This window comes from Ictidomys tridecemlineatus, chromosome 3 (assembly GCF_052094955.1).
Source record: "Ictidomys tridecemlineatus isolate mIctTri1 chromosome 3, mIctTri1.hap1, whole genome shotgun sequence".
Taxonomy (NCBI): Eukaryota; Metazoa; Chordata; class Mammalia; order Rodentia; family Sciuridae; genus Ictidomys; species Ictidomys tridecemlineatus.
This window is the reverse complement of record NC_135479.1, coordinates 102,093,783-102,119,128: the sequence shown is the minus strand read 5'-3', so window position 1 is coordinate 102,119,128 and position 25,346 is coordinate 102,093,783. Positions and strand designations below refer to the sequence as shown.

The 25,346-nt window shown below is 40.0% G+C and overlaps 1 protein-coding gene and 1 long non-coding RNA gene across 5 annotated transcripts in view; one reads left to right on the top strand and one right to left on the bottom strand.

Moving 5' to 3' along the window:
- Positions 1–11,748: 11,748 nt before the first annotated feature.
- On the bottom strand, positions 11,749–13,903 carry LOC144376305 (uncharacterized). The gene is made up of 2 exons (XR_013436614.1): positions 13,766–13,903; positions 11,749–12,999 (listed from the first exon to the last, which is right to left on the bottom strand). It is a non-coding gene; the product is annotated as an uncharacterized LOC144376305 (long non-coding RNA).
- Positions 13,149–25,346, top strand: part of Tsc22d2 (TSC22 domain family member 2) — a 53,633-nt gene continuing 41,435 nt past the window's right edge. Inside the window, exon 1 of one of the 4 annotated variants that reach the window (XR_005726759.2) lies at positions 13,149–16,048. Coding sequence is in view for 2 of the 4 variants with exons in the window: in XM_005339905.5 (XP_005339962.2) it covers positions 14,070–16,048 (1,979 nt within the window). In the remaining 2 variants the exon portion in view is untranslated. The remainder of the gene's footprint in view (positions 16,049–25,346) is intronic. The other 3 variants (XR_005726760.2, XM_005339905.5, XM_005339906.5) reach the window with 3 other exon arrangements.

The following is a 25,346-nucleotide window of genomic DNA, read 5'->3' as shown; positions in this document are numbered from 1 at the left end:
CGGTAGTGCGCTTGCCTGGCATGCGTGCAGCCCGGGTTCGATCCTCAACACCACATACAAACAAAGATGTTGTGTCCGCCGAAAACTAAAAAATAAATATTAAAAAAATTCTCTCTCTCTTTAAAAAGAAAAGAAAAGAAATATTTTCTAACAATGCTAAACACAGTCAAATGCTGTCTGGAAATATCAATGGCTCTGCCTCCCTCAGGGTCTACAGAATTGATGAACTTTAAAAACTTTAAATCTTTGGAACACCAAAATGTGTGGAGCAGAGATTGTTACGGTAGCTGTTTGGGGCTTTTTTCTCCTAAGAAGCCTCAGGAATAAGCTGCCATTTCTGTCTCAGGGAACTGCAGAACAGAAAGGTGGAAAGGGGGTCTAGGATGAAGGGGTGTAGTCTCCTTATTTCTAGAGGAAGAAAAGCAGGGTCCCAGAGGAGTGAGGTGACCTGCCCCTTACAGAGCCGGGGCTGGAAGCAAATGTTCTCTTCTCTAGGACAGGAGACAGTGGCAGTCTACAGAAAGCACTGCCTGGTATCCCGGGAATTTGCTCCTCTGCTGTGTGGAGATAGTCTGACTCTGGACAGTCTAATTCCAACACAGTTACACATACATTCCAGATAAAGACACATCTGCATTTGAATTAAAATAGAATGACAGGCCACCACCACCACCTTTTTTTAAAGAACAGAAAAAAATCTAGTATTACAAAGGCCCACTCTTTAATAAAGGAAATAGAAAGTCCTCCAGAGAAACTTGTCCAACCACAGCGATGGTGCCCACCATTCCTGCTCACTCAGCCGTGGCACCCCAGGTCTACCTGGTCCCTTGCTTTCACAGGGGGAGCAGCCCTCCTGCCCCTTCACTCCTCAGGAAAGAACCTCCCAGCAGCCACCTTGCTTCTCCACTGGCCGGCCATCCCTTACCTGCTTCCACCAGCCTGAGGTCTCCAAGCAAAACAAGAATCCCCATAATGGCTCCTCTTTATCCCATGTAGTTATCCCACAAAGCTCAAAGAAGACATGTCCATAAAGCACCTACCACTCTGCCTGGCTCATGGTTGACAGGGGTCCACCTCTCCCTGCTCCGCAGTGTCTCTGTTTCTTCTGAGAGCCCAGCAGATCACGCCAGTGTTATCATCCACTAGGCAGTTCTCTCTATTTTTACAAATGTTTGAAATATTTGTGTATTTTCATTTTCCATTATAAAAAAAATTTAAAATATTTCAAATGATCATTTTCTGATCTTAATGTTTACTAAATACAAATAATATTTCAATCATATGGATTTAGGTCATAATATTTGTAATAAATCTCAGTAATTCAAGGTAGGGGATATCATCCCCTTCAAACTCAAACATTTTATAAAATATCCAATATTCTTAAGATTTTAGTCTGATGTCTAAGTTACATGAAATAATATTGGAGGCAAGGATAATCATTTTAATTGTGCTAATGCAATATTATTCTGAATATATATATTTGGAAAATATTATTTTTAACAATATTTTCTCTTTTCAGCCTATATAATTCAAAATAACTCTGGGATTAATCAACTCCAAGTTTGTATCTTTTCATCAGTTGTCATATGTAGCCTGAATGCTAACCAATAACTGATGAGATCATATTTGGTTTGACACAGTTAATTAAAATTAATGAGTTCATGGCTCAGAATGAATATCTGATTATACTGTTTAGAAAGTTCCATTCTCTATTTATGAGGCAATATTTTGCCCTATATAATTAAATTTCAAATTTCTTACCTAAACTATAAAAATCAACCTTTTAATCTATAATTCTGTGTGTTTCTTGAGACTCATGTGGCTAAATACTTAAGGCCAATTTACTTAATCTCTTTAAATTTTAGTTTCCTAAACTACAAAGATGATAAAGATTTGTAATTGTAACAATGCTTTTCTTTGAAAGAGGTCACAATGTGCTCAAGTACTCTGTTATTAATTCTGAAGCATTCCCAAGAATGGTAGAGGGCATCTATTCAATCTAGCTTACTAAACAGGAGTCAAAGCTACAGCTCAGTGACCTGCCAAAGGTCACACAGATATAGGTTTACAAGGACCCAAAGATATAATGCATGGTAAGTTCTGACGATCATAAAGTGCTCCATGTGTAGAAGGTCTGACCAGAGATATGAAAAGAGCTATGATGAGGTTTACACTTATTTAATGCTATTCTTTTTTTTTTTTTTTCAGAGCTGGGAATAGAAACCTAGGACCTCCTACTACCAAGCAAGTGCCCCACCACTGAACTATACTCTCAATTTATTGACAGCTATTCTTAATATTGTTCGACCTTGACTTTCTAGCCAAAAGTAAAATAATACATGCCACCAGAAAAATAATCTCATAGAGCTCCCTGGAAATACAACGAGTGATTTTTGTGGCTATTAATAGTGACCCTACTACTGGAGTAGCCTGTACAATTCATTTATTTACTTAGTTTTTAAAGAATAAAACAATGTTGGGCTGGGGTTGTGGCTCAAGCGTGCAGCCCGGGTTCGATCCTCAGCACCACATACAAAACAAAGATGTTGTGTCCGCCAAAAACTAAAAAAGTAAACATTAAAAAATTCTCTCTCTCTCTCTCTCTCTCTCTCTCTCTCTCTCTCTCTCAAAAAAAAAAAAAAAAAAGAATAAAACAATGAGTTTCAGAATTCTGCCCAGACTCTTACGTGGTAGGGGATTGACTTTCAGCTCTTCTGAATCTCTCCTGCTGCCTCTGCTTCCTACTTGGCTGAAGCATTACCGAGAAGTCTCCTAGTGCAGTTTAAATCTTTGCCACACAATACAGCACCTAAGTGAATACAGAATGGAGCTGGGGCTAGGGTTCAGTTGTAGAGCATTTGCCTAGCATGTGAGACACTGGGTTCGATTCTCAGCACCCCATGTAAACAAATTAAATAGTAAAGGCCCATTGACAAATAAAAAAAATTTTTAAAAATGGATACAGAACATCAGCCAAACTTGTTCTTCATACCCAGAACTGTTTCAGGGTTTAATGAGCTTCTTCCCAGGGGTCTGAAGGCTTCTGATGAAAGGTGGTTAGGACATACCAAATGCCATGGTGGCTATGAAAATTACCATCCAATTAGAAACATTAGGTATTTTATGCCAAGGAAACGATGTTTTAACAATAATTCATTTGTGGTCATTAGCTGATTATTCTGAGTTCTTATTATGGTGAAACTATATTAACACTAAGGAAAAATGTCCTCAAATTTGACTTCTTTTATGTGATGGTTCCCTCTCTCGTGTACCGGTTATGGACGCTTTGCCTTTGGGAGGGCACATGCCTCAGTGTGTAATGGAAAGTTGGGTCACATGGTGAGACATTTGTTCCCATTGCAGAGGGGGCCTGCACTGAAATTCAAACCTAATGAGAACAAGTATGTAAATGAGAGCAGCCAAACCAAACAGAAGAGGAAAAAAAAAAAACCAAAGAGCCCATAAAAGACATTTAAAAAAAAAAAAAAAAAAACCTAGGTATTCATTAAGCCAGAGCACTTAGACTTTGGGAATTCAAAATGAAACTGTTACTACAGTGATTTATCTATATGCCTACACTCACAATACTAAATAAGAACTTTTTACCTTTAGAATAGTTCTATTTATTAGATTTTTCTAGGTAAAGGAAATGTTACTTAAACTGCTATACCAAATATTTTTAAAACCTCAATGTTCCTGAATCAAATATGTTTAAAAAATGGCTAATGTCAAGTAATGTGTATTCTTTTCTCATCTGCTGTCTGTAGAACACTAAAAATACTGTATTCTTTTAAACTTCTGCATATGATCTAATATGTAGCTTGCATATTTTCTGAAAAAAAAATGTGTGTGTGTGTCCTGGGGATTGAACTCAGTGACACTTTACTACTGATCTCCATCCCCAGTACTTTTTAATTTTTTTTATTTTAAGAGAAGATCTTGCTAAGTTGCTAAGGCTGGTCTTGAACTTTCAATCCTCCTGTCTCGGCCTCTTGAGTCACTGCAAATACAGGTGTGTGCCACCATATCCAGCAATTTTTGAAATTTTTTACAAAGAAGGAAATGCTTTAATAAAAATGTAAAGAACCCTTTTTTGTCTAATAATTAAAATGATCTCTTTTTTCTTCTTCAAAATACATTTTAAACGAATAAAATCTTTGCAGAGAATTTCCCAGTGTACCAATGTTCCTTGATGTTAGGCACGCTTATTTCTTTACTTCCAAAATACTGAGTGAAATGTTGTACAGTGTTATGAAAAGTTCATTCGTTTACACAATATTTGCTGAGACTATCACATGTGCCACACTCTGCCACAGACTCCAGGCATATAAGCATGAGTAAGACAGATGATAATTCTTTCCCTTTTGGAGTAATCCATTTTAGTATAGAAAGATAAATAAACAAAATAAGTAATAAAATAGTATGCTAAAATATAAGTACTATAGAAAGAAGAAAAATCAGGGTAGGGAGGCTTGCAGCCTCGCTGTACTCAGGGCAGGACTCACTGAAAAGCTGACCTTGAGCTCAGACTTGAAGGTGAGTACATTAGCCGGGCAGATAGCTCAGGGACTCAGCAGACAGCATGGCTAGCATAGAGGTTCTATGTGGAGTCTCTCAGTGGGGTGGAAGAAGAACAAGGAGACAGAGGTGGTTGGAGCAAAGGGTCATTGTCAGGGCTTGGGCCCCTACCCTAAGTGAGATGGGAAAGACTGGGTGTGAACAAAGTCGTAGGAATCAGAAAAATTTGAATCCCTTGAATGTATTATTCGCCCAGTCCTGGCAGGATATCGTAAGCACAGTTCAAATGGGGATTTGGGACAAATTAATGAAAATAATAATCACAGAAATGTGGTCAGAGTTAGGAGATCCCACAAGGAACACTGAAGATGGACAAAAGCTGGAGCCATGGAAGGAGATCTGGTAGGAGCTGTAACTGGGCAGAGGCGTAACCCAGCCTGGCAGAGAAGGGGGAGGAGGGCAGGAATACCCACTGCTCTGAGTGCCACTGCCCTTGATCTCTTGCTAGCAGATCTCCAAAGAACAAGAGCCCCTCAGTGATGAAGGCCATCGCCTCGTTTTCCCAGAATGCAGAGGAGTGCATCCAAGAGCAGGGCGAAGACAGGGAAGGGGCACCAGGTAAGGATCAGCTTCCTTCAGCTGTCACCAGGGCTGCGGCATAGGCAGTGTGTAGGCCCATTTATATGTTGACTGTCTCCTGTAAAACCAAAAACTTAAACTTGTCCTTTGGGAATCTAGATTCATAAAATCATAGCACTAAAAATAGTCATCCTCTTGGTCAACCTCCTTACATCCCAGTTAAAGAAACCAAGACCAGAGAGGTCATGACCTGTTCAAGGACGTATGTCCAGAAGGAAGACTGCCTACAACAGAACAAAGGTTTCCTGACATCCTATTCTTTCAACTCCACTTCTCCTATTTTAATGATTTTCTGTCCTTTATGTCCTCCTGATTCCTTGCTAAACTCTTAAAAGTTTCTCTGCATTAGTTTGATTCAACTGAAAAGGCATTAATCACCCTAATATTTATCTTTGATGGCATTCCCAAGGAGTGATTTATCCTTGGATAGCCTTTCTGAGTGCCATCTGCCACATCTCACTGAAACTGTAGTCTTGACTGTCACACCTCTACAAAATACCTTTGATTTAGTCTAGAGTCTGTAGATACATATTTTAGTATATATATTATATATACTATATATAATAAATAGAGTATAAAAATAGTAGAGAATTTGCAAAAATATTTTTTTTAAAATAAAGACCCAAATCTCATCATTCTGGCACATTTTTGCCCACATTACTTTCTTGCGTATACGTGTACTTTTCTTTCAAAGGTGAGGCACAGTATTGTTTTCTACTTGGTATTCTTTTTTTTATATATATCTTTATTTGTTTATTTTTATGTGGTGCTGAGGATTGAACTCAGTGCCTCATATATGTGAGGCAGGTGCTCTGCCACTAAGCTATAGCCCCAGCCCCTTTCCACTTGTTATTCTACCATGTTTAACATTTTTTAAAATTCTCATCAAATACTGAAAAATATTCACCTTCAAAATGGTTTTAATTTTTGAAAATAAGATTTAATTACAAGTAAAATTCATTAATAAGGTAGACTATGAAGTTTGGGTAATGTTTGTCCATCCATAAGAAGTGCTATTGCAAGGTGATATGTTCAGTCTTTGTGAGTTTCACAATTAAGGTGCAAAACAAACCAAGAGTTTTAGAATGATATTTAACAAAAGTGCAGCAAAGAAACGTGTATACTTTTCAAAGAATCTGCACCGAAACTATGACACACTTCTCTTTTCATTTTCTAATCTTAATGCTGTATAATCATATGTGGAAATATCAACTTATCAAATTATAATCAACATATATTAAAAATACTGGATGAAATAAGCAAACTTTCTTCTCCTTTCAGTTTGGAATGTAGAGAGACCTGTTACATTCCCACAGGGGACTATCGTACAGAGCATTGGATGTCTCTTCTCCCACATTCCACTAGGAAAGCAGATGAACCATGTGTGTTCCAGAGAAAATCACAGTCTATGCATCTCTCTGCTGAAGCTCACAGACCGGTGACTCTCTTTGGGTTTTGCCTTGGTAAAAATAAACTGAACTTTCATATACTTAGGCCTGGAATTGCGAGGAGAGAAAAGGAGATGTGGACCAAGTACCCAGGTTAGTCCCTCAGAATGTGACCTCAGTCATAAAGAAATAGCCCTGAAGCCATGCCAACACCTGCTGCTCAGGTGTTCCTTTCAAGTGGTTTCTAAAAGAAAAGTGACCCAGTAACACCAAAACACGTCTCTGAATACTTCAAAGTGTCCCTGGACCTGTCTATGTGTATTTTTATCTCATTGAAAACAATGGCACTTAATCCCAGCCTCCCCAAAATTAGTTCTACTTGTTGGAAGTTCTCATCAGGTGGTTCTATCACACTTATCTAATAATTACATTTATATGAAATGACTTCTTATTCATTTTTTTATAAAGTAAGGCATTTGGGGGCTGGGGATATTGCTCAGTTGGAAGAGTGCTTGCCTCGCATGCACAAGCCCTGGGTTCTAATCCCCAGCACCCCTTAAAAAAAACAAAAATAAATAAAATAAGGCATTTCAGCCAGGTGTGGGTGGCACTGTAATCCTAGCTACTTAGGAGGCTGAGGTAGGAGGTTGGCAAGTTCAAGTTCAAACTGGACAATCTAGGGAGACCCTCTCTCAAAAAAAAAAAAAAATGGATGGGGATATATATAGCTCAGTAGTACAGTACCCTAGTACTGGGGGAAGAAAAAGCAGGACATTTTAATTTCATCTCAAGTAATCAAAATTGCTGCTTTTAACTTAGAGTTAGGGGTTTCATGGGGAAAAAGATATCTCTCCTACAGGTACTTAGTTTTGCTACAAGGTTATTGAAAATTTTGATGCAAAATGTCACTTAGATTATTGAATATTCCTACTATTTTAATATGACACAAATATCATGGCCCTATAAATATATTTAATATATTTTTAAAGATGTTTTCAAACATAATATAAAACTTAGTGTGTGTTTAAAAGACGACAAAGGATTCCTTTTAAATCCAAGTCAGATCACTTAATCCTCTGCTTATCCACCTCTGTGGCTTCCTGTTACGTTTAAAATAGAGAACATGTTCCTTATCTCCACTAACAAGTTTCACATCGTTTTGCCCCTTCCTGCCTCTCCCAGTCCCTGCCCGTTATGATGGCTTCCACCAGGAGGCAATGTCCTTGCCAGTCTTCCTTTCTAAAAAGCCCCTCCTCGGCTATGGATGAGCCTGTCCTTGGATCAAAGAGCCCTTCCCAAGCCTATCTGTAGACACTCAGTCAAGTGGCAGTGCCCTCGCGTTGCTGTTCTGTTTCTTCTTAATACTTATGAATATTTGAAACTATACTACATTTCTTTATGTCCTTGGCATTGGTTTCCCCTCCTAAAATACTAGACCTATCAGAACAAGAACTTTTATTGTCTAGTTCAGAACTATTCACAACTGTTCTCACCAAGTCCAGCACAGAGTAGGCTTCTACATGTAAGATCAATGAATTAATAAGCAGAACTAGTATTATGTTTTACATTTGGTGCTGGTTGTTCAAGAAATAAGTTTGGTGCTATCATGAGGTCTTTTTTACACCAAAATAAAATATTTCAAATGAAATATTGATAGGCAAAATTATTTTGATCACAGTGGTTAAGGAAGTTCATTGGTGAATACTTGAATAATATGAATGAATCATCTCCACATAATTTATCTTTCTTGAAAATATGTATTTTTATCAGAGGGGTTTATTTTTCTTCCTTGGAGGTTAGAACCATTGCAATATGCCAAGAAGAAAGATTACTTTCCAAATCCAGAAAAAAAATGGGGCAAAAGATAAAAATTTTAAACATTAGAAGATGAAAATATATTTATATCTAGCCAATTTAGTTTAAAAATGGGAAGCTCTCACAAAGTGGGTATCAAAATAATACTATTACTATTACTCACTAGAAATTTGATGGCCCAGATTAGAATTTAAGGTTAACTTTTCATCTTGATTTTGTATTTCCCTCCAGTGTCTTCAGCTTAGTGGCTTCCTTCTCTTCTAAATATCCCAGGTTAAGGATGGGGAGGTGAGTATTAATTTGCTAAGAAGTAGCTCGTTATATGGCTATTTTAAGTAATACCCAAATCCTTATGCAAACATGGATCAGGAGTTGAGCTTTTAATGAGTATGAATGCTTTCAAAGTAGGATTTCAAGTATTCTAAAGTTAGAGGCTAAAAGTGTTTTGTTTTCAGTGACTAAAGAGCTAGTTATTTTGGAATTAAAATGTAACTGGAAATACAGGGTAGTCAAGTCTATCTTTGCCTTTCAATACTTGGTACCTAATCAGCCAGGTTAGAGTGACCTTCAGATTATCAGTCAGAAACATCTGGACCCTCCTTCACATCTAAATTCAACTCATACAAGTTTCTACATTCAAACATTTTTTTTTAAAAAAAAATCAGTGTAAGCTGATAATAATAACATACAAAGGACAGAAGGACTCATAACCCAGAAGTCTAGAAATTAGCAATGTCTTTCAATGTTCTTCCATGAGTGCTGAAGTTACAACTTAAAATTACAGGCATACCATCATTGTAAGCAATACATAATCACACCTGTGAACACAGCAAATTGATATACAAGAAAGAATACACAGTGACGCTTCGCTGTATCACAGGATATGCCATTGCAGATCTGCTAACAGCTAGCTCATCTATGACAGAACAACTAATCACAAATAGCTAGTAACAGCTTTCTTTTTTAATTTAACAAACGGTGTTGAAAACGGTACTTCCATCAGCATCCCTTGGAGTTGTTATCTTTTCTTCCAAAGATAACAAAGCGCTACCATGTGGCTTATCCCCGCCCCCCCCCCCCACACACACACAGTTTTGGAGGCTTTGTACTGGAATGCCTCTTCGCTACAATACTATTTCTCTTTAGGAATGGGGACACTGAGGGGCTAAAAGACTCATCAGCAATCATGAAACATATTTAGAGCAAAGGCAAAATTTGCTTACTTCTGATCTCTCCAATTAGGCCATGTAGATTTCTTTAATTTTATCCCCAGAGGTATCATACCTTATATGAAAAAGAGGAAGTACCGGAGTCATTAACAGATTTCTACTCATGTTGCCTTACAGGGAAGCATTTAGGATAGACGCTAAAGTCCTATGGAGGACTAACATTTTAGTTTTCTAAGATTGTAAACCAAATTTCATGATGAAATAAAACAGGCTATAAAAGGACATTGTATTTATTATTATTTCAAAATGCACCCTTTTCTTCCACAAGTGGTACATTTTGCCTGGACTTCAAAAGTCATGGGATTCAAGGAAATCTTCATTATTAAAAAAAAGAAAAAGAAAAAGAAAAGAAAGAAGGACATCATCATTTCATAGTCTATCAAACTCTAAGTGAGTCTAACAGAAGTTTTCTTAAATGTGAAAATCTTAAACACCTCTAAGACTTTGCACACCTCCATCAGATTGCACTCTCCTCATAAAGTGGTCCTGGAGTTTCTTCAGCCTGCCTTCTCTTTCACTGCCCTTTTTTTTTTTCATTTTTGGATAATATCACACAATGGTCTCACTGCAAGGGTTTCTTAATATGATATTGTTCCAGAAATGGAACACCAGGAAAATCACAGAAACAGATCAAGTACTACTTATTTAGACAACTGAGATTTACTTCTAGCGATGCTTTTCAGAACCTGAAAATGACTCCTTCACTTTGTATTATTCCAACAATTTGGTGATGAAAACGTAAACTATTTCTAAACCCCAGAAAAACTTGATGGCCAAGATATAGGCCGCCCAGTTCCTAATATATGCAGGGAATGAACAGTAAATGTCACTGTATGACTGACAGCGTAAATGCTAAAGGTTGACTTCTCTTAGCCTAGCCAGTTCCTTAATTTCTACCAAAATAGTATTAGTTTCTTTTCGCTGGCTCAAGAGTATTTAGATTAATATATCATTGTTATTTTAAATATAATAAGTATCATGGGGCAATCAGGTTTTCTGTATCTCTATCTGTAACTCAGATTTCAGGATCTTGGGACTACAATTCACCATCTGGTACTGATATGGTTAGATAATAACCTAGTAGTGTAAGGGTATGATGTTTATGAATGATGAGATCTTGCTGAAGTAGTGTTTTTTTATCAGTGAAAATAGTCCTTGGTTTTTTAGTGGGTTTTCCCCCACATTGTTCTTCCTAAATGTACTTCCCATAATCTGCTGCAATTTGAAATCTTTGAGGGAAGTACCAGATGTAGGACAAATGATCAAGCTGGGGCTCTGGAAGCCATAATCAAGGATTTCCTCAGCCTCACCTAGGGTTTGTGGGTGCAGGTGTGAAGAGAGGGTAGCTGCATTAAGACCCCAGCTTTGGCGCTGGGGTCTCCAGGCACCTCTCCAGTTCCAGTGAGTCAGGTCCCATTGTACTAACAACTATCTATATACACCCAGCAAGGTACTTGTGTGTCTATCCCACATTCTGTCATTTTGATTAGTTATTGAAGGGTTTTAGTTTGTTGTGGACCAACTATGAACTGGATGTCCTTTTGTAATTTGGATATAGCAGTATCACTTTTAGTCCTCTGTACATGATTTCAAACTTATTGCAACAATCAGAATTCTTATCAATTCATCCTAATGGATCAGTGTAATAAATTCTCTACATTTTTTTTAAACCAGGGTTTTGTTTTGGTTTTTGGTTGGTTGGTTTTGGTTTTGTTAGTTAAGAGATAAGATCTCAGTGTGTTGCCCAGCCTGGCCTCAAAAAGTCCTGAGTTTAAGTGATCCTCCTCTCTCAGCCTCCTGAGTTCTATATTTTTAAAGAACAAGATATGAAAGAAGGTAGGATCTTTAAACTTCTGGAAAACACTATGTTCAAAGAGAACTATTAGTTTACACACACACCACACACACACACACACACACACACACACACACACACACACATGTACACAAATCCTTAAGTAGCTATGTGAAACATTTAAATTTTATAATCCTAAAATGTCTTTTAACCTCTCTGTACCAGAATGTAGCTTACTTATTGATTTTTCTTAAATTAGCTTTATCTTTACTTTCATTTCATAATAAATCCTATAGATATTCTTTAAGGAGACATGGTCTTACAGATTACTTTTTTCCCCCTTTAAATGTGTGCTTTAAGAGTATCATGGCAAATAATCAAGAAGTTTAATAACATAATGTAATGGAACAAACAGGCATATGATATTTACTTTTCCAAAAACCTCCCAGTCAACACCACCCATTAAAAATCACTTTTAACAATCTGGTAAATCAATTCAAAATTAAATTAACTTTTTTATAATTTCATATGGGATTTAACTAGTTCATCTAATTTATTGATGAAAAATTATCTCTAACAATAAGTAAAATTGCAGATTTGGAAATGAAACATTCCAGTAGCTATCTCTGCCACAATAGCAGCATAATGTTACACTTTGTCTCTTTCCTCTCCTACCCCCTTAAGAAACAGGGATGTTATTATGTGGTCTTATTTCACATCCTGACCTCTGTCAGTTGGGTTTGAAGGACATACTGAGTTAAAAACAAAAAAACTATCTCTATAAATACAACTAAAGACTTTACAAATTCTGTGCAAATTTAATTCTCAAAACATGTTTTGGGATAAAAAGTCTTTTTATTTTTCAGACTATTATTTTTCAAAGAAGTGATTAGAACGGTTGATGTACTGATTTATGTAAGTCTTGATGTGATTTCTGAAGCTACAATAGAGATGAACTCCATCAAGCTTTCTTGGGTCCTACCTAAAGGAGTATGGTATGTCAAAGTTCAAGAGCCACCATTGTTTAAAAGGACAGCCTTACCACCTTCTTTTACTGAGAGTAGCTATGAGATAATCGAATCACAGTACTTTCATAGCTGCTCTCTGCCAGGACAAGGAATAGTGCTGTCTGATCAGCAGGGTCATTCGTGGCCCAATCCGGACCCCACGACGTCCCGGCTCCAGCTAGGAGTTGAGAGTAAACAAAAGGCAGACCTGCGACTCTGAGCACTGCAGGTTCTGCGCCCACGAAACCCACAGCTGACTTCGTGCTGAAAGTGAAAAAGCCTCAGGAGTTGAAGTGGGCTCTTCCTCCTGGAACCCAGCGGATCCGGGAACTCCCGGTCCGGGAATCCACGTCGCCCGGGCAGCGGCCCCGAAGCCACCGCGGGCGGCAGGCTTTCCAGCCCGAGGGGCCCGCTCGGGCTCGGTCTGGCCAGCTGCCATCGGGCGACGGCCGGTGCCTCTGGCACTCACTTCTCAGGACCCTTCCGCGGAGACTGACGGGGAACACGCGGCCTCCGGCCTCAGCCTCCGTGGGACAGCCGACGACGCGCGGGGCGCTCCTCGAGGCTGGGAATGGCAGCTGCCTCCGGCTCCTCAACTCTCAAGGAACCTGCGGCGCACATTTTAAATTTAAAAATTTTTTAAATAAAGAAACCGCTCCCCTTTTCTAACCCCTGGCCCCGCCCACTTCCCTCCCCGCGGCCTTCACGCACAGCTCCGCAGGAAACCGGAGGGGGCGGAGCGGTGACGTCACGACGCCGGTGCGTCACGGAACGGCGGCGGCTGCGGCGCTGGCGGCGGCTGCGGCAGCGGCGGCATTTTAGTCGGCGGCGGCGGCGGCAGCGGGCCTGCGGCTGCTCCTCCCAGCATCCCTGGCGCGGCCATTTCAGCCCCATCTTGGCCGAGGGGAGGGAGCTGCAGCCGCCGCTTCAGCAGTTTGAATTTCAGTTTCTCCGCGTTTCCGAGGCGGGCTCGCTGAGGAGGAGCCGGGAGGCGCCGCCGCTCCCTCACGCAGCCCGGGCGCCTCCGCCCGCCGGCCCGCCGCCGCCCCTCTCTCTCCCGGGAGCCGCGAGGGGAGGCCGCGCCGCCGCCGCCCGCGGGTGTCTCCCCCGTCAGGGGAGGACCGCGCCGGCCTCCCTTCCTCCCCCGGAGCGGGCTTCCGCCGGAGACGGCGACATGTCTCCGGGGCCGCTCTCCGGCTGAGCCGGGAGGGCGGGCCGCGGCTCCGCTCTCGCCCGCCGACCCTCCTTCGAGCCGCCGCCGGAGCAGCCAGAGCGGGGCAGTGCCGCCCCTCGCGCCGCCGCCGCCCGCGCCTCCCACTCCGCCCCCGCCGGGCCTACGGCCGCGCCGACTGCCGAGCGCCGAGCTGGACAGACCTCGGCAGCCCGCGCCCGGAGGAAGCCGCCGGCCCGCCCCTGCCGCCGCGCTCGCCGTCGCTGGGATTGAATTGCGGCGCCGCGGCCGCGGGACTGAAAGGAAGGCGGAGCCGCCGCAGGAGTCGAGGAGGAAGCGAGAGGAGGATGCCTCGCCCGGCGGCCGCAGCGGCCCGTGACTCGTAGGGCGGCGGGCCTCGCACCAGAGCGAACTGGACTTTGTCTGCGGGCCTTGCGTTGCCCTCCGCGGTTTCCAGTGGGATCCCCGAGGAGCCGCGGTCTTCGCTGCTCGCCAGCCTTCTTCACCATGTCCAAGATGCCGGCCAAGAAGAAGAGCTGCTTCCAAATCACCAGTGTCACCACTGCCCAGGTGGCCACCAGCATCACAGAGGACACCGAGAGCCTGGACGACCCGGACGAGTCACGCACCGAGGACGTTTCCTCCGAGATATTCGACGTTTCCCGAGCCACGGATTACGGCCCTGAGGAGGTCTGCGAGCGCAGCTCCTCTGAAGAGACGCTCAACAATGTTGGGGACACGGAGACTCCTGGGACTGTCTCCCCGAACCTCCTCCTGGACGGGCAACTGGCGGCCGCGGCCGCTGCGCCTGCCAACGGAGGAGGAGCAGTTTCAGCCCGGAGCGTGGCCGGGGCACTCGCCAGTTCCCTGGCGGCGGCCGCCACCTCGGCCCCCACCTCGGGAGCACCCGGCGGCCCCCCAGTGGCGGGCTCCTCCAGCGGACCAGGGACAGCCCCTCCAGCGCAGCCCCCCACCACTTGTAGTTCTCGTTTCCGTGTGATCAAGCTGGACCACGGCAGCGGGGAACCCTTCCGCCGCGGCCGATGGACGTGCATGGAGTACTACGAGCGGGACTCGGATAGCAGCGTCCTGACCCGCTCCGGGGACTGCATTCGGCATAGCAATACCTTCGATCAGACTGCTGAGCGGGACAGCGGCCTGGGCGCCACCGGAGGGTCGGTGGTGGTGGTAGTGGCCTCCATGCAGGGGGCGCACGGGCCCGACTCGGGAACTGACAGCTCCTCCACCGCTGTGTCACAGCCACCCCCGTTGGAGAAGATGAGCCAGCCCGCTCCAGCCAAGCCGCAGAGTTTCAGCGTTGGGCAGCCGCAGCCGCCGCCGCCCGTAGGTGGGGCTGTGGCTCCAAGCTCCGCTCCGCTGCCGCCGTTCGCTGGAGCCTCTGCCGGGCCGCAGCCCATGATGGCAGCCGCACCGCCGAGCCAGCTCCAGGGGGCTGGGCCGGGCGGCGCCCCTCCGGGGCCCGGGGGACAGGTCCTGCCGCCAACGAATGTAGCCTTGGCGCAGCCGGCTGTGCCCCTGCCTCCGCAGCCTGGCGCGGCCGGCGGCGCTTCTGCCGCGCAGCACCCGCAGCACTTCTCGTACCCCCAGCCTCAGATGCCGCCTGGGCACTTGCTGCCGGCCCAGCCCTCCGGCCAGAGTGAGTACTTGCAGCAGCACGTGACCGGCCTGCAGCCGCCGAGCCCCGCGCAGCCCTCGTCTACTAGCGCCGGAGCGACCCCTTCCGCCGCGGCCAGCTTTCCCCTGGGCGCCGGCCAGAACGCCGCCTCGGCAGCCGCGCAGCTAGTAACTGCGTCTCCTCAGCCCAGTGAAGCTGTGGCTCCGGGGCCGGGACCTGCGCAGGGCGGGCAGGCGGCGCCTTGTCAGCCAGCTGGTGTGCCCCCGGCTGCTGTGGGAGGCGTGGTGCAGCAGGGCATGGGTCCTGCGGGGCCCGGGCAGCCCCCGTCGGTGCCTCCGCCGCAGATCGGTGGCAGTGGTCAGCTGTCAGCCGTGTCTGGTGGCCCTCACACCGTGGTGCCCGGAGTTCCAAACGTGCCTGCAGCGTTGCCCGCTCCAAGCGTGCCTAGTGTGTCGTCTACCACTTCTGTTACTATGCCAAATGTACCCGCGCCTCTGGCCCAGACGCAGCAGCTGAGCAGCCATACGCCAGTCAGCAGGAGCAGCAGCCTCCTTCAGCATGTTGGGCTGCCCTTAGCCCAAGGCACTCACAGCGCACCAACAAGTCTACCACAGTCTGACCTAAGCCAGTTTCAAACTCAGACCCAGCCTTTAGTCGGGCAAGTTGACGATACTAGAAGAAAATCAGAACCCCTACCTCAACCACCACTTTCTCTCATTGCTGAAAATAAGCCTGTTGTGAAGCCTCCTGTTGCAGATGCCCTGGCCAACCCCCTCCAGTTAACACCTATGAACAACCTCGCCACCTCTGTGTTCAGCATAGCTATTCCTGTTGATGGTGATGAAGACAGGTATGGAACTCTTATTTTAAATATTGGATAGGAATGCTTGGCCAAACATCATAGCATAGGCTGCAGCTTTGGGAAATTTTCTTTTTTCAATTGAGGCCTCTCTATTTTTAAATATAAGATTTAGTTTACTAAAATTGATTTAAATTGTTTAAGTAAAAGCCTGTAATGAGAGTACTGGGCTTGTCACGGTTTCTTAAAAAGTGCTTAAATGGGTGGGGATGCAACACTTTATTCAAATATGGATTTCAGTGTAACCTTAATAATTTAGAGGTGGTAGCTATTATGCTCCCAAAGGATTGTTCTTTTGTTAGATATTAATCACACTTGAGCACTATAGCAGTTTTACCAGTGTGAATTTTGGTGCTGAAACATGAATTAAGTTTTCCATTCTGGGAAACCAGACTGCCCCTCTAGCAAAAAAACAACAACAACAACAACAGCAAAAACAATACAGGTAAGGAATGGTCTCCAGTGTATCTGGAAAGGCTGAAGAGAGAGTGAAGTGTCAAATTCAGCTTCAAACATCATACTTAGTTCAACCTTTAAATAGAAGAGGGTTGTGAGACTTCCCAGTGACTTTTCTAAGATATTATTTTTTTGTTTTATTAAACAAAAAATATATTGGAAAGATGTTCTTATCTTCCATCAGTCCTTTTAATATAGAAAAGGAAAGGCCTGAAAATTCTTTTAACATAGTTAAAGAACATGTAGTTCTTGGAATTGGGAGTAATTTTATAGTATAAATGTCAATAATTGGCTCCCTCTATGTAAGGGATGCTTTTTTAATGGCCTAAGTGAAAATTGTGTGTTGCTACATCATTCTACAAGAGTTGATGTTTAGTTATAGTTTAATGAGGGCTTTTAGTGGTTTTGAAGAAACATTGCAGGGAAGTTTGACATGCTACAAATACACTAGATTTTAAAATACTTGTTACAACATTTTAAATTACATTTAAAAATTACAGAGTGAGTTCAGACATTTTACAGTTACATATTTATTTACAGAGTTTTTTGAGCCAGATTAATTTTAAACAAAACTATTTTTGTAGGTTTATGTGGAAAGATACAGTAAAATGTTAAAAAAATTTTTCTACCTATGTTTCTTAGTTTCTTCACATTCTTTTCTTCCCATTTCTAATTAGCCTTGTATTTTTGTTATATACTTCTGTTGGTTTGAAAAATGCTCACTGAAATTCTTTTATCTTCACTACTTTTTGTAATTCAAAGTTCATCTTCTTTTATAGGTGACTTGCTTGTGGGGAGTCTTTCTTCCACTTGAGAACTCCACATGCCCATCAGTGAGCTCAGCTAGCTAGTCTTTGAGAAATTTTACATGGGTGAGACTACCAAGTAAAGAAACTGATTCCACAAGCCACTTAGAAAAATCTCTCTCCTTTTATAGATGCTTCCATTTCCACATATAGGGGCAAACCCGAAATCAAATTGAGTCCATTTTTTTTTCACCTTTGAAATAATTGACAGGCATCTTATACCTCTTCTAGTTGCAAGACACCAATTTTTTTTTTCCTGATAAATTGGTAAATAACCTTTTAATTACCTCTGTTTCTGTGCACTGCCCGATATCTCTTCAAAAAATGACTGGTTTACCAACCACTCCTTCTTTCCATGCACAAGTATATCTATGAATGAAAAATACATCACACCTTTCTTAGTTTGTAAATATGTAATTATACTTCTCAGAACTTTAGTGAGATTTTATGGACTGAAGCAGAGAGATCTGTTGACATCTCTGAAATTCTGAAATGTATTCTTTAGGGTATGACCTCAGAGATGCATTTGTTTGTCCTTACTGTGTTAAAAGTTGATCATCTGAAGAATCATTCACAGACTCCATGTTTGAACTACAGATACTATCATACATTCTTAGCAGTTTGCAGCAGTTAATCTAGTGCAAGGGTTTTGATACGTGTGTAGTCCTGTTTTAAACATGAGACTTCCCTCCCTCTCCCCAGTCTTTTAAAATTTGTGTTGCTTATCAAATGTGCAATTCTAATTTTTATTACAAACTTTCATTGGTTTTTAATTTAACATGCTAGTTTCCAAGATGTAATCTTACACATTTGACGTTTTATCACAGGACCAACACACCTGGTGAAGGATTGAATCCATTAAATAGAAATAGTAATTTTTTTTTTTTTTAAACCAAAAGCCTTTGTAAAAGACAGGGTATTTTAATGTTTTAAGCTTGAAATCATAAAGTTTTCCAGGCATAAATTAAATTATAAGATGACTGTTTTTAGGGATACTACAGTTTTACTAAAAAAATCTCAATTTTAGTACATTGGTTTTGGATTGCCTTATTAAATTCTACACAGTTTTATTTGCAGTCATTCAAAGTAAAATAAATCGGAATGAGAGGTCCTGAGTAATTAAGACAAACTTTGTGACTAGTTGACAAATCCTTTAGATCCCAAGGAAATATTTGAAAATTTAAAAAATTTAGGACTTTGGTAAATGCAATAATGTAATCTTTTTTTTTTCTTTTTCTTTTTTCTCTTTCTTTCTTTTTTTTTTTTTTTTTTTTTTTTTGAGAAAAGGAGGGAAAACAAAAATTAGTGTGGGTTGTAGGCCGAAAACTCTTATTTTGTGATTTTTGGTTCCATTACCTAATATGAGACTCTATAAGTTCAATTTCAAGGTCATTTATATTGCAGGACCAGGCCTTATATTAATGTATCTTAAATGTTATACCTTTGAAAGGACTGATGATTGTATTGCAAAAGTTCTCAAATTTCATTACTTGCTTACTATGTTATTAATTACCATGATATCTTTTTTAGACATTTTCATTAAAAAGGCTCATGATTAGTTGTTGAGACTCTTTAAATTGATTTTATGTAAACTGGTGGATATACAATGGCTGAAAATATACTTTATAAAGAATTGTGTATCACTTTTACAGTGAATGGTATAGAATTTGTATTAAACAACTACCTATACATTCAACAGACTCCTCTAAATGGGGGAAGAGTGTAAAATATTACTGGCCCTAAAAGGAACACAGTAGGAGATTGCTTTCCATAGATAACTGACCAGTGGGATCTCTATAGGCCATATTCCAGGAACTCCCATGAATGGCTGCAATTGTGAACTGTCAACTGCAGTTGAAGACTGTTAAAAACCTAATTGTAAGGATCCCTTAGTGGTGTGTGTGTGTGTATCTAGTTAATGGTTTTTATTTTTGTAGTTTGCTAATGACTACTGATTGACAGAGTATAAATTGTGAATACTAAATGGTGTGCCCTGGTATGTACTATAAATACAAATTTTGTTCATTTATATAAATGTGTATATGTACTTTTAATGGAATTTTCTTTCTTTCTTTTTTTTTTTTTTGAAGTTGAGAGGATTATATAAATGTGTACCAAGAGGCAGAACTTTCTTTACTGTAAAACTTAAAACTTATAGGTACTTTTCAGAGTTGTATTACATGAAAATCTCACTGCACTCAAGTCAAAAACATGGATACTCCTTACTTGAATCTGTGTTTGTTGGAAGCTTTTATTTCTCTCTTTTTGCAGACTGGGTCTTAACCCAGGGCCTTGCACATGCTAGGCAAGCACTCCATTGCTGAACACGTGTATGTTCCCAGCACTTCTGATTGTTTATTTTGAGACAGTCTCTCTAAATTGTCCAGGCTGGCGTTAAACTTTAGATTCTCCCGCTTCAGCCTCCAGGTTAGTTGGGATTATGGGCTTGTGCCCACCACACTGGGCTTTACATTTCTTTATATATTGAATTTTAGAGGTAATTTTTCTCATCCAACTTTTCAGTTGATGTGTAAATCACGTATTAGATGCCATCTTATAAGGCTTATGCCACATAAGCCTTTGAGAGGGCATTTTTACCAAAGAGTAATCCAAGTGTAAAATTCTGTGCATATGTGATTATATGCATATGTGACATTGTTTAGTATAAAATAATATTTATTGGTGTATTCATCAGAAGTGCCTAATTACTAATATATATTTTAGTCATAAACATGGCTTGACGTAAAGAAAATTATAGATTTCCAGAAAGGCTGGATGATATCCTAGAGTACCTGAAATTTCTATATCAGTAGGAGTGTGACCTTTATAGTCAGTGACATGTATTGTTTAAAAATTTTTGTGCTTTAATTAATATAGGCCAAATATTGGTTAATGTTTTTAGAAAACATAAGGGCATATCAGTGTGGGAATAAGTCATTTTATATAGGTCTGGTAGTAGGGGTATGTATGTACTCCCTGAGATTTATTCTTCTAGATTCTGATAGCACTAACTTGGAAGTAGCATGATACTGGATTTATGGGTCTGGTACTTGGTAATTTTGAATGGAGTTTATCTTTCTCTGCACAGAAGAAGAGAAGAGTGGAAGCAGTCATGCTCTCAGATCTTCTAGTAATGAGCAGTAGCCCCACCAAATGATAAATCAAAATAATTTCTTTCCTAACAGGAATGGTTGTTAGGAGAGTGTAAAATAATTTTAACTTTCCTAAAATGATAAGGAGTTGGAGGCCAGGAAATATAAGTGATAACAGATAACCAAGATGGAAGAAAATATGGCAGAATAACATGTGACATGATCTTAGAAGGAATAGGAACACTTGTTAATAGTAAAGGATAGCAATTTAATTTTTTTCTGATTAAATGTTGCCTGAATGATGTTCCCCAAGTAATTCCTTATGAATGGGGAAAGCAGATTTTCCAGTAAGAAATCTTAGGAAATGACAGTATTTATAGGGGATTTGCAGCAAAATTCCTAAATTGGAGTAAATCCTTTCCATTTGTAATTTTTCCTTATACTCAACCAGTGGCTTGTGATTTGAGGCTACTATTTTTGATGGCATAATGCTAATTACTGCATCCACAAATGTGCATACCTGAATCATTGATTTGATGTCTTTCCCACAGCAATTCTTAAAATAGTCTCAATATTTGCTATATTCTTTATCTGGCATTGTTCAGGGCCGAAACTTGGTTTGTCACGTAAAGATTTTAGAACAGAATCCAGTTTGCATCATTCCACGACACTAATAAATATACTTTAATATGCGCACTTAGAACTTTTCTGGTAATATTTAAGGTATATTAGTTGGCCGCTGAATCTCTAAAAAAATGTTGGCATACTTTTTACTTTTCAGTCAGGTAAATTCAATTTCACAAATGCTGCTCTGAACCTCTCAAAATTTAAAACCTCAAATTAGACTTAAGTATTTTACCTTTATTTCTTTGTACTTATACTAATAATTGTTTTAAAAAATTAAAAAAGAGATCTCATTCTTCTAGGTGTTTGTGTATAATAGGATGGTTAATGAAAATTTTACAGGTAATTGAGAGTAATTCTGTTAGTGGTGGCCCAGAACACACACCTACTATTAGAGTAGGCAGGACAAATAAGTGAAAATCACTTAAAATTTCCTATCCCATAGCTTTTACTAGAATTTAGCTAGTGAATATTGCTTTGTCGAAGATAAATTTTGTGATAAATGTGTCAGTCATTTTAGTAATACTAGTGTTTGCAAATGTTATTTTAATGTTTCAGACTATCCAGCTTCATTATTTACAAGTAAATTGTTTAATCTGTGAATAAAGGATTTCCAAAGCAAATTTAAAGCTCAATAGTTACTAAAATAGAATTCAGTTTTACCAAGCAGTTTTGATTTCACATTTTAAACCCAATAAAATAGATCTTATATATGACTTACCTTTTGAAAACAACAAAGACAGAAAAGGGGAGGGGGCTCTTGATCAAACAAAATCAATTTAATTATGTTTTAACATACCATGTAAGAGTGGCCATTACAGTCAGACAGTGGAATCAGATGTAGCTGGACTGAAATCCACTGTGCTGCATATTTGAGGTATTTGACTTTAAAGTAGTTGCTTTGCCCTGTCTCTTGTTGCCCTGAATAAAACAGGATAATACCCATCTTGGAGGGTTTAAAGTATTAAATAATGGTTGCAATGATATGTTAATAATAAATAATATAAGGTAATATGTATGGCAAGTATTCATCATAGAAATATGAATATTTTTGCATCCAAAGTACTATCTGTCCAAATCACCTCTTGACATGCTACAATTTGTATCAGTAGTCTTCAATTTTGATTCTGCAAGTGTAATTATATGTTATGGATGTAGTCAGAGAAAGGGAGATGTTTTAGGCCAGTAAGGTCATGAGGTAGTAAGAAGTATAACAAAGTGTGGTGTTCCCATTCTCCCCCCCCTCCCCACTTTTGGAACTGGGATTGAACCCAGGGGCACTTGACCTCAGAGCTATATCCTAAGACCTTTTCACTTTTTATTTTGAGACAAGGTCTTGCTAAGTTGCTGAGGCTAACCTTGAACTTGTGATCCTCCTGCCTCAGCCTCCTGAGTTGCTGAGAATTCCAGACATTTGCCACTACATCTGGCAGCAAATTGTGTTCTAAACTTGGCTCTGCCACAACTTTGCTGGTTTCTTTGGTCAAGTTCTTTAACTTCTCTCAATTTTCCTTATTGGTAAAGCTAGACTTAAGGGCTCAGATTTTAAGATTCCTTCTAGCTCTATTGAGTTAACAAGATAAGCTTCATGAGAGAGCTGCTAGTTTAAACCTTTCTCTTGTTTTAAACCTTTTTTTTTTTTTTTTTTGGTCACAAGACCATTGTGTGATAGTAAATGAGATTTGCAAATATTCATTCAGCAGATTGAATGTCTAAGTAAACATTAAAGTAACAATATGTCAATCATTCATTTTTCATTGTATTTTCTGAATAGTAAGCACTGAGATACAAAAATAAGACTCCCGTTTTCCAAGATCTCAAGCTATATGAAAGTGATTATCATATATATATGTTGATATATACATTGTAGACTCTAAATATAAGGTGCTAATGGGGACAGTTTAAAACATCAAGTCATTTAACAATTACGAGGTATTAGACTAACTTCTGTTTATAAGTTATTCTTTGTATAAGTATATATTTATATAGTTCAAAATATGCAAAAGGAAAAATTGAAAGCTCTCTGCCACCTCTCTTCTTCTGACATCTAGTTTGTATTCTCAGAGTCAAATCATTATATGTGCATGTTTCTGAGACCCACTCTTGAAATCTTAAAAGGGTCATTTAGATTAGGTTACTGATAAGAGAAAGGGATGCTTTTCCAAACTAAGGGAAAGGGCAGCTTGTGCAATGACATGGAAGAGTAAAAATTTGTCATTTTGAAAAATGATTTGATTAACTTGACCGGAACCAGAATGAAAGGCTTACAATCTAGATAAATTTAAATTTTTATAAGATTTTGGTTGCTATTAAATGTGTTTCTTGAAGCTTTTATTGTTCAAGTAATACTTATTTTGTAGCCATTTCAACACTCCTTTCAGTGATCATTGTATTTTAAATTAAAATCTTGCAACAGAATTATGTTTTGGGAGTACATGGAGATGCACTGAGTCCCCCAAATTAAAATACTCAGTGGAATGTGTTACATACTTTGATATACCTAGTTCTAAACTTAACTATTGTTTGCCTGGGTATTACCTTGATGGAGATGAAACATTTGGTATATGTTAAGATACTCTACTAAAAGTTGTTTTTTATACAACATAATTTGGAAACCATAGCCCTATATTAAACACAAACCAAGCTTAATAGTGTCTGGCTCTCTGTATGCATAATCTTATTTGATTTTTGTAGTAACCTGTAAAGAAGTGCTTTCTTCCTCCTGCCCTCCTCCTTTCCCTTAACAGATTAGGAAAGTCCAGGCTCTGGAAGTTTGAAACACATGGCTGTTAAGTGATAAAGCATAGTCTCTTGCTTAGGTCTTCAACCTCCACACTAGTGCTCTTGTGTGTTTCCAGAGTTGGAAGTTTTTGCTTTTATTACTTGGCAGAGGATGAGATACTGGGAGGAAGGGAAAGTTACTGTAGCCACTGATGTGTTGTGTTGTAACCCTTTATCTAAAGGATATTTTTAACCATTTATAATCCCTAGATAGTAATATCGAAGTGGCCCTTGTTTATCATCTGCTTATTGTATTTCCCTGGTTTCTATTCAAAGAGTCTCTGAAGTTGAATTTTGACATAAATAAACGAAAATGTTCACTGAGTTCAGGACTCACATATCCTTTGAAGCCTCATCAACTTTTGTAGCTTTGTTCTACAGTGTGGATATGTGTGTATTTTTTTTTCCCTCCCTGTCATAGTTATCTGACAAAGATAGTGTCTTACTAAAGTGTTTTGTGTCATTTTCTGATGCCCTATTTTCATGTACTTTGAATAGTCGTGATAGACCATTTAGTATATAAAGTCAAGGAAGAATATATTTTGTTCAACGATTTTGAAAATGGCTCCAACTAGGAAATCAATATTTTCATTTAGGTAGTTGAAACACCACAGTCGTCCTAAGAATTGCTTGTTGGTTCTGTATTTAGAATGGTTAGGAAACTGGTTTCAAATTTTGTTTCTTGGACAGAAGACAGTTTGTGGCCAAACTATATAAAGTTCAATATTTTTTAAATAAATTTTTACATTTCAGTTACCTTTTGATATTTTTGGGTTTAATAGACTGTAACTATGAAATGATCCTATTAACAGTTTTCCTTGGACTCTTAATCCCTCATTTTTTGACATGTTACCTTTATTTTATTTGTTTATTTATTTATTATTATGTGGTGCCGGAGATCCAACCCAGTGCCTCACGCATGCTGGGCAAGTGCTTTACCACTGAGCTACAACCCCAGCCCAATCCTCTCAATTTTTATGCCATTTCAAAACAGAAGTCTGATGATCAGGCCTGTTAGTATTTACAAATGGCTCTTTTTCTCTTTTTCCCTTAGATTTCTTGATAAGCTAGGTCTCAGAGATTTGAAATCTTTTATCTACGCCTGTTAATATTTTGATCTAAAGTGTTGCTACTTGCTTTAAAAATAGGAAGGGGGACACTCAGTTTATGGGTAACATTTTACTTGAAGTAGTATTCCAGGAACAACAACCAAAAAAGCTTTTTTTCTTTTCACCAGTGCCTGCTAGAATTGTGCATGTTAGGCAAGCACTCTTGTCACTTACCTTCATTCCATTCCAAAATCTCATGTCTCATAAGTAGGCACTCTAAATTTTTTATCTTTAGAATCTAGACTATTTTTAAGTTTTCTATGGTAAATAGACTGTATAACTCCAAATGCCTTCTTCATTTTGAGTATATATAGAATAAGTGTTAATTTTCAGCTTTTGCAATATTCTTGACATTTTAAAGATAAGTTCATTGATTATTTCATTTTGTAGGTTCTTTTCACACTGTAGATATGTTCTTTTT